At 37.7% G+C, this 10,155-nt stretch overlaps 1 protein-coding gene across 1 annotated transcript; it reads right to left on the reverse strand.

Moving 5' to 3' along the window:
* Nucleotides 1–223: 223 nt before the first annotated feature.
* Olfr777 (olfactory receptor 777) lies at nucleotides 224–1,159 on the reverse strand. The gene has a single exon (NM_146544.1). The coding sequence runs from the start codon at nucleotides 1,157–1,159 to the stop codon at nucleotides 224–226; it is 936 nt and encodes a 311-aa protein (NP_666755.1).
* Between the last annotated feature and the right edge of the window lie 8,996 nt (nucleotides 1,160–10,155).

Consider the following 10,155-nt stretch of genomic DNA (forward strand, 5'->3'; position numbering starts at 1 on the left):
AAACACAGTTATTCGTTGGTACTGCTCCATCATTGTTGTTTTAACATTTTTTGATGAGAAGGCATATTTTTATTTCCTGAAAGTGTTTCATACATAATTACTGAGACATTCAAATGTGATAAAGTTTCCCAGTTAGAAAGCAAAGGATAAACATTTTAAAGTACAGTTTACGAATGTCATATTTTTTTCATAAAATGTTGTCTTTCTAGAGTAGTAAATTTCCCTACTTCTGGAAGAACAGCGCAATTCTTTTAACTGAGTCATTGAAGGCCTGCTTGACTTGTTTGTTCCTCAAGGTATAAATGAATGGGTTCAACATAGGAGCAATGGAAGTGGTGAGAACCATCACACCCTTGTTGATAGTCACTGAGTCCTTTGCTGATGGTTTGATGTAGATGAAGATGCAGCTTCCATAGGTGATGGAAACCACAATCATGTGGGAAGAGCAGGTAGAAAAAGCCTTTTTCCTCTGCTGGGCAGAAGGGAATCTTAGAATGGTCCTGATTATGTATATATAGGAAAGGCTTACACACAGAAGGGTCGTGATAAATGTTAATACCGCAGAAACTATCACTATCTGCTCTATGAGCCATGTTTCTGTGCATGAGATCTTTAGGAGGGGGTTTGCATCACAGACAAAATGGTCAATAACATTAGAGTCACAGAATTTCAGCTTGAGGCCCAGGCTAAGTGGTGGCAGGATCACAAACAAGCCAGCTGCCCAGCAACTGAGGATAAGTCTTGCACAGATCCTACTGCTCATGATGGTGCTATAATGCAGGGGTTTGCAGATGGCTACATATCGGTCATAGGACATGATGGCCAGCAGAAAAAATTCTGTCACACCAAAAAGATCAGTACAAAATATTTGAATGACACAGTTGTTATATGTAATTGTCTTGTCACCTGTTGAGATGTTGTATAAGTATCTGGGAATGCAAGCTGTTGTAAATGAGATTTCTAGGAAGGAGAAATTTTGTAGGAAAAAGTACATAGCAGTCTTTAGGTGTGAATCTATAAAGGTAAGGGATATGATCGTGAGGTTCCCAGTCATACTCAGCATATAGCTGAGAAACAGAAAGATGAAGATCAGAGTTTTCAGTTGTGGATCATCCGTCAGTCCCAGTAGGATGAATGTTGTTACTGTGTGGTTTCTCATAATTGAATTGTTACCCCTATCCAGTCTGCAATTAAAATTCAGAGATATCTGTCCAGGAGTAGTAATTTACAGGGAAAATTTATGAAACCCAACTCATATGCATATATATATATACATATATATATTCGGTTGGCAAACATAAGGGCTTAGGTCTTACAATGTTTGATTTGTTTTCTGGGTAGATTTTGAAAATCAAATTGCCTTGTCTGCACATTTTAAAATGTTATGTGCACTTCCTTCTGTTTGCATTTGATTCTCAAATTGTTATTATTATTTATTCAATTGCTCTTTGGGTTCATGTTTTTCCAAGCAGTTTGAGTTGACTGTTAATGCTTTCTGAGATTTAGTTCCTCCTTAGAGCCCAAGTCCTGAAGTAAAATCTTTCACTGTCTTTGGTCTGTTCATGTGTTCCTTGAGGTTTTTATTTATAAAAATCACAAATATTTTCAGGATCAGGTTCAGTTTCAGGTTGTTATAACATTTCTACTTGTGATCTAATATGCTGGAGTCTAGTATTATAATTACAAACATTTATATTTTCTTTAAACAGTCCCTTTAATTATTACCTTATCTCATCCTACTAATTTTCAGTTAAAAATTACATTATTATCCTATCATAGGATAAAAGAAAGAAAATGTCTTGAGGGAAGGTTTATTGTGTTGTAAGATAATGTTATATATGACATATATTTGAAAAAAATATCACAATTACTTTTAGTGTTTAATTTTGGAATACACTTGAAATACCACTACCAAAATCAAGGGAAAAAAAGTCATATTTAACTCTTAAGCCTGTCTTCAAAACTATCTCAATTTCACTGTCTTTTAGTTTTGTCATAATATGGAAGTGATGTTACTCTTCATACATATTCCACACTGGAACACTAAATATGCAGTATTTGTGATTAGTAGACACATTTGAATTATTTCAGTTGATCACAATGCTTTCTTTTTGCTGTTAATATGTTCAGTTGTTAATATACTAAAGTCACTTTTTGCCCATTATTTATATTTAAAATTTATAGCAAAATTATTCCGACAGTATGAAATTTCTGTTTAAATTTGGAGAATTTTTAAGTAGAACGTGTGTTTCTAACCACACAACAGTCATAGCACTCTTTCACATCTTACCTTGAGGACCCGTGTGTGTTTCATCTGTCACCTTTCTTTGTAATTTTGAGACACTTGCTGATGACCTTATGTAGTCCTTTGTATTTTATTATTTGTCAGCATAACTTTATTTTCTTGAACTTTTAGTCTCTAAAAATGATTGCTCATCATATCAGTCATATAACTGAGTAAACCTGGAACACAAATCCAAAAATGAAATACTTGATATCCATGCCTGATTCTATTTCATTTCGTATCTTTTAATCAAGTCAGTATGTTATGATTGCTAAACCTTTACTACAGGTTTCATTCTGAAACAAGCACTTGCCTTACCTATCAGGAATAGTCTTCATCCAGTGTCTTTGTTTCCAGCTCTATTCCTATTCCCAAGTCCACAATTTCACAAATTTCTAGAGAACTGCATAGAGATATTTCCCCACAGTTCTCAAATTATCCAACTTTTAGATGATGACCTCTTACTACTTGTTGCATTTTTCTTTTGGTAACCAATGTCTGCATAAGTTATGCAAGGACCACTGAGATACAGCCTTGGTTTTCATCAATGCTCAATATAACTTTATTAGTGCCCATGCCATATCCAATAATAAAACCCTTTAAACTGCTGTTTTAAGGACTTCTATAATGTATTTTCAATCTATAATTTTAATATAGTCTGTGAAGACTTTTTAACTAGAGGAATGTGGGACCTGAGTGTCAAAAAAGAACCCATAATTGAAAGGACAGAATTCATCATACTCACATTTCTGGCAGTTGTTCACAGCCTTTCTCTTTTAGTTATTTAACCACAAGTATTCTTGTAAATATAATGTAAAATTATCATTCCTGGTGACCATTGATTAAATCTAGTCATGTGTACAAAAATAATAGTCTTGGAATTCATTGGGATTTACATTGTCGGTTTTTAATCATTCAGACTGACTTTTTCATTGACGATGCAGTACCATCCTAGGAAAATAACTTTCTAACTTTTTCTAGCCCTGAAAAACTAGGCTCTAAGGAATGTCTGCTACTTTGGGAAGAGCTGATGTGCTGAACTCTTTGCTCAGAAAGAGGATTTTCTAATACTTTTTATTAATTTGCCACAGCTACAGCAAATAAACACAAGAGTCCTTGGTGACCCAGGCTCAGAAATAACTAATGAATCATTTGTGGGAACAGGACCTTTAGAGACTTAGAGCATCAAAATCACTTACAAGAAAATGCAAGGAAAGTGTAGAATATAATTAAAAGATAACCTAGTCCAGTTTCTTATAATTAATGTTTGTTATGTCAGCTGTAAAATATCTAGCTCTCATTTTCTATATTATAAATTTGTTACGTGGGGAATAAATTTCATAGGTTTCAAATAGTACTTAGCTTTATTCTATTTGAATAAGGTTTTAATTTTATTTAAAAAGTTAATCGATCATTGTGTTGATGTGTACTTGATGTGTGTGTTTGTGTACGATGTGTGTCCCAAAGTGACATGTGGAGGTCAGAGGACAGATTTGTGGAGCTGTTTCTCTCCTTCCACTTTTATGTGGATTCTGGAGATCAAATTCAGGTTTTTAGGCTTATACAATATGTGTCTTTACTCAAGAAAGGCCCCAGGATGATGATTTTGCAAGTCAAACTAAGGAGCTGAGGAGAAGGTTCAGTGTGGAGAGTAAAGTGCTTGATGTGAAAATATGAGGGCCTTCTTTGCACAATTTCCTTTCTTTTTTTTTTTTAATATTTTTTTATTACATATTTTCCTCAATTACATTTCCAATGCTATCCCAAAAGTCCCCCATACCCTTCCCCCCACTCCCCTACCCACCCATTCCCACTTTTTGGCCCTGGATTCCCCTGTACTGGGGCATATAAAGTTTGCATGTCCAATGGGCCTCTCTTTCCAGTGATGGCCGACTAGGCCATCTTCTGATACATATGCAGCTAGAGTCAAGAGCTCCGGGGTACGGGTTAGTTCATAATGTTGTTGTACCTACAGGGTTGCAGATCTCTTTAGCTCTTGGATATTTTCTCTGCTCCTCCACTGGGGGCCTTGTGATCCATCCAATAGCTGACTGTGAGCATCCACTTATATGTTTGCTAGGTCCCGGCCTAGTCTCACAAGAGACAGCTATATCAGGGTCCTTTCAGCAAATGCTTGCTAGTGTATGCAATGGTTTCATGGTTTGGAGGCTAATTATGGGATGGATCCCTGGATATGGCAGTCTCTAGATGGTCCATCCTTTTGTCTCAGCTCTAAACTTTGTCTCTGTAACTCCTTCCATGGGTGATTGTTTCCAATTCTTTTTTTTTCCATTTTTTATTAGGTATTTCGCTCATTTACATTTGCAATGCTATACCAAAAGTCCCCCATAGCCACCCACCCCCTCTCCCCTACCCACCCACTCCCCTTTTATGGCCTGGCGTTCCCCTGTACTGGGGCATATAAAGTTTGCGTGTCCAATGGGCCTCTCTTTCCAGTGATGGCCGACTAGGCCATCTTTTGATGCATATGCAGCTAGAGTCAAGAGCTCCGGGGTACTGGTTAGTTCATAATGTTGTTCCACCTATAGGGTTGCAGATCCCTTTAGCTTCTTTGGTACTTTCTCTAGCTCCTTCATTGGGGGCCATGTGATCCATCCAATAGCCGACTGTGAGCATCCACTTCTATGTTTGCTAGGCCCAGGCATACTCTGACAAGAGACAGCTATATCAGGGTCCTTTCAGCATAATCTTGCTAGTGTATGCAATGGTGTCAGCATTTGGAAGCTGATTATGGGATGGATCCCCGGATATGCTAGTGTCTACATGGTCCATCCTTTTATCTCAGCTCCAAACTTTGTCTCTGTAACTCCTTCCAAGGGTGTTTTGTTCCCACTTCTAAGGAGGGGCATAGTGTTCACACTTCAGTCTTCATTTTTCTTGAGTTTCATGTGTTTAGGAAATTGTATCTTATATCTTGGGTATCTTAGGTTTTGGGCTAATATCCACTTATCAGTGAGTACATATTGTGTGAGTTCCTTTGTGAATGTGTTACCTCACTCAGGATGATGCCCTCCAGGTCCATCCATTTGGCTAGGAATTTCATAAATTCATTCTTTTTAATAGCTGAGTAGTACTCCATTGTGTAGATGTACCACATTTTCTGTATCCATTCCTCTGTTGAGGGGCATTTGGGTTCCTTCCAGCTTCTGGCTATTATAAATAAGGCTGCTATGAACATAGTGGAGCATGTGTCCTTCTTACCAGTTGGGGCATCTTCTGGATATATGCCCAGGAGAGGTATTGCTGGATCCTCCGGTAGTACTATATCCAGTTTTCTGAGGAACCGCCAGACTGATTTCCATAGTGGTTGTACAAGCCTGCAATCCCACCAACAATGGAGGAGTGTTCCTCTTTCTCCACATCCACGCCAGCATCTGCTGTCACCTGAATTTTTGATCTTAGCCATTCTGACTGGTGTGAGGTGGAATCTCAGGGTTGTTTTGATTTGCATTTCCCTGATGATTAAGGATGTTGAACATTTTTTCAGGTGCTTCTCTGCCATTCGGTATTCCTCAGGTGAGAATTCTTTGTTCAGTTCTGAGCCCCATTTTTTAATGGGGTTATTTGATTTTCTGAAGTCCACCTTCTTGAGTTCTTTATATATGTTGGATATTAGTCCCCTATCTGATTTAGGATAGGTAAAGATCCTTTCCCAATCTGTTGGTGGTCTTTTTGTCTTATTGACGGTGTCTTTTGCCTTGCAGAAACTTTGGAGTTTCATTAGGTCCCATTTGTCAATTCTCGATCTTACAGAGCAAGCCATTGCTGTTCTGTTCAGGAATTTTTCCCCTGTACCCATATCTTCAAGGCTTTTCCCCACTTTCTCCTCTATAAGTTTCAGTGTCTCTGGTTTTATGTGAAGTTCCTTGATCCACTTAGATTTGACCTTAGTACAAGGAGATAAGTATGGATCGATTCGCATTCTTCTACATGATAACAACCAGTTGTGCCAGCACCAATTGTTGAAAATGCTGTCTTTCTTCCACTGGATGGTTTTAGCTCCCTTGTCGAAGATCAAGTGACCATAGGTGTGTGGGTTCATTTCTGGGTCTTCAATTCTATTACATTGGTCTATTTGTCTGTCTCTATACCAGTACCATGCAGTTTTTATCACAATTGCCCTGTAGTAAAGCTTTAGGTCAGGCATGGTGATTCCACCAGAGGTTCTTTTATCCTTGAGAAGAGTTTTTGCTATCCTAGGTTTTTTGTTATTCCAGATGAATTTGCAAATTGCTCCTTCTAATTCGTTGAAGAATTGAGTTGGAATTTTGATGGGGATTGCATTGAATCTGTAGATTGCTTTTGGCAAGATAGCCATTTTTACAATGTTGATCCTGCCAATCCATGAGCATGGGAGATCTTTCCATCTTCTGAGATCTTCTTTAATTTCTTTCTTCAGAGACTTGAAGTTTTTATCATACAGATCTTTTACTTCCTTAGTTAGAGTCACGCCGAGATATTTTATATTATTTGTGACTATTGAGAAGGGTGTTGTTTCCCTAATTTCTTTCTCAGCCTGTTTATTCTTTGTGTAGAGAAAGGCCATTGACTTGTTTGAGTTAATTTTATATCCAGCTACTTCACCAAAGCTGTTTATCAGGTTTAGGAGTTCTCTGGTGGAATTTTTAGGGTCACTAATATATACTATCATATCATCTGCAAAAAGTGATATTTTGACTTCCTCTTTTCCAATTTGTATCCCCTTGATCTCCTTTTGTTGTCGAATTGCTCTGGCTAATACTTCAAGTACTATGTTGAAAAGGTAGGGAGAAAGTGGGCAACCTTGTCTAGTCCCTGATTTTAGTGGGATTGCTTCCAGCTTCTCTCCATTTACTTTGATGTTGGCTACTGGTTTGCTGTAGATTGCTTTTATTATGTTTAGGTATGGGCCTTGAATTCCTGATCTTTCCAAAACTTTTATCATGAATGGGTGTTGGATCTTGTCAAATGCTTTTTCTGCATCTAACGAGATGATCATGTGGTTTTTGTCTTTGAGTTTGTTTATATAATGGATTACATTGATGGATTTTCGTATATTAAACCATCCCTGCATCCCTGGAATAAAACCTACTTGGTCAGGATGGATGATTTCTTTAATGTGTTCTTGGATTCGGTTAGAGAGAATTTTATTAAGGATTTTTGCATCGATATTCATAAGAGAAATTGGTCTGAAGTTCTTTATCTTTGTTGGATCTTTCTGTGGTTTAGGTATCAGAGTAATAGTGGCTTCATAAAATGAGTTGGGTAGAGTACCTTCTACTTCTATCTTGTGAAATAGTTTGTGCAGAACTGGAATTAGATCTTCTTTGAAGGTCTGATAGAACTCTGCACTAAACCCATCTGGTCCTGGGCTTTTTTTGGCTGGGAGACTATTAATAACTGCTTCTATTTCTTTAGGGGATATGGGACTGTTTAGAAGGTCAACTTGATCCTGATTCAACTTTGGTACCTGGTATCTGTCCAGAAATTTGTCCATTTCGTCCAGGTTTTCCAGTTTTGTTGAGTATAAGCTTTTGTAGAAGGATCTGATGGTGTTTTGGATTTCTTCAGGATCTGTTGTTATGTCTCCCTTTTCATTTCTGATTTTGTTGATTAGGATTTTGTTCCTTTGCCCTCTAGTGAGTCTAGCTAAGGGCTTATCTATCTTGTTGATTTTCTCAAAGAACCAACTCCTCGTTTGGTTAATTCTTTGAATAGTTCTTGTTTCCACTTGGTTAATTTCACCCCTGAGTTTGATTATTTCCTGCCGTCTACTCCTCTTGGGTGAATTTGCTTCCTTTTTTTCTAGAGCTTTTAGATGTGTTGTCAAGCTGCTAGTATGTGCTCTCTCCCGTTTCTTCTTGGAGGTACTCAGAGCTATGAGTTTCCCTCTTAGAAATGCTTTCATTGTGTCCCAAAGGTTTGGGTACGTTGTGGCTTCATTTTCATTAAACTCTAAAAAGTCTTTAATTTCTTTCTTTATTCCTTCCTTGACCAAGGTATCATTGAGAAGAGTGTTGTTCAGTTTCCACGTGAATGTTGGCTTTCCATTCTTAATGTTGTTATTGAAGATCAGTCTTAGGCCATGGTGGTCTGATAGGATACATGGGACAATTTCAATATTTTTGTATCTGTTGAGGCCTATTTTGTGACCAATTATATGGTCAATTTTGGAGAAGGTCCCGTGAGGTGCTGAGAAGAAGGTATATCCTTTTGTTTTAGGATTAAATATTCTGTAGATATCTGTCAGGTCCATTTGTTTCATAACTTCTGTTAGTTTCACTGTGTCCCTGTTTAGTTTCTGTTTCCACGATCTGTCCATTGATGAAAGTGGTGTGTTGAGGTCTCCCACTATTATTGTGTGAGGTGCAATGTGTGCTTTGAGCTTTACTAAAGTGTCTTTAATGAATGTGGCTGCCCTTGCATTTGGAGCGTAGATATTCAGAATTGAGAGTTCCTCTTGGAGGATTTTACCTTTGATGAGTATGAAGTGTCCCTCCTTGTCTTTTTTGATAACTTTGGGTTGGAAGTCGATTTTATCCGATATTAGAATGGCTACTCCAGCCTGTTTCTTCAGACCATTTGCTTGGAAAATTGTTTTCCAGCCTTTCACTCTGAGGTAGTGTCTGTCTTTTTCCCTGAGATGGGTTTCCTGTAAGCAGCAGAATGTTGGGTCCTGTTTGTGTAGCCAGTCTGTTAGTCTATGTCTTTTTATTGGGGAATTGAGTCCATTGATATTAAGAGATATTAAGGAAAGGTAATTGTTGCTTCCTGTTATTTTTGTTGTTAAAGTTGGCATTCTGTTCTTGTGGCTGTCTTCTTTTAGGTTTGTTGAGGGATTATCTTCTTGTTTTTTCTAGGGCGTGGTTCCCGTCCTTGTATTGGTTTTTTTCTGTTATTATCCTTTGAAGGGCTGTATTCGTGGAGAGATAATGGGTGAATTTAGTTTTGTCGTGGAATACTTTGGTTTCTCCATCTATGGTAATTGAGAGTTTGGCTGGGTATAGTAGCCTGGGCTGGCATTTGTGTTCTCTTAGTGTCTGTATAACATCTGTCCAGGCTCTTCTGGCTTTCATAGTCTCTGGTGAAAAATCTGGTGTAATTCTGATAGGCTTGCCTTTATATGTTACTTGACCTTTTTCCCTTACTGCTTTTAGTATTCTATCTTTATTTAGTGCATTTGATGTTCTGATTATTATGTGTCGGGAGGAATTTCTTTTCTGGTCCAGTCTATTTGGAGTTCTGTAGGCTTCTTGTATGTTCATGGGCATCTCTTTCTTTAGATTTGGGAAGTTTTCTTCAATAATTTTGTTGAAGATGTTTGCTGGTCCTTTGAGTTGAAAATCTTCATTCTCATCCACTCCTATTATCCGTAGGTTTGGTCTTCTCATTGTGTCCTGGATTTCCTGGATGTTTTGAGTTAGGATCTTTTTGCATTTTCCATTTTCTTTGATTGTTGTGCCGATGTTCTCTATGGAGTCTTCTGCACCTGAGATTCTCTCTTCCATCTCTTGTATTCTGTTGCTGATGCTGGCATCTATGGTTCCAGATTTCTTTCCTAGGGTTTCTATCTCCAGCGTCGCCTAACTTTGGGTTTTCTTTATTGTGTCTACTTCCCTTTTTAGGTCTAGTATGCTTTTGTTCATTTCCATCACCTGTTTGGATGTGTTTTCCTGTTTTTCTATAAGGACTTCTACCTGTTTGGTTGTGTTTTCCTGTTTTTCTTTAAGGACTTGTAACTCTTTAGCAGTGTTTTCCTGTTTTTCTTTAAGGACTTGTAACTCTTTAGCAGTGTTCTCCTGTATTTCTTTAAGTGAGTTATTGAATTCCTTCTTTATGTCCTCTACCATCATCATGAGATATGCTTTTAA

Source organism: Mus musculus, chromosome 10, assembly GCF_000001635.26.
Source record: "Mus musculus strain C57BL/6J chromosome 10, GRCm38.p6 C57BL/6J".
Lineage (NCBI taxonomy): Eukaryota > Metazoa > Chordata > Mammalia > Rodentia > Muridae > Mus > Mus musculus.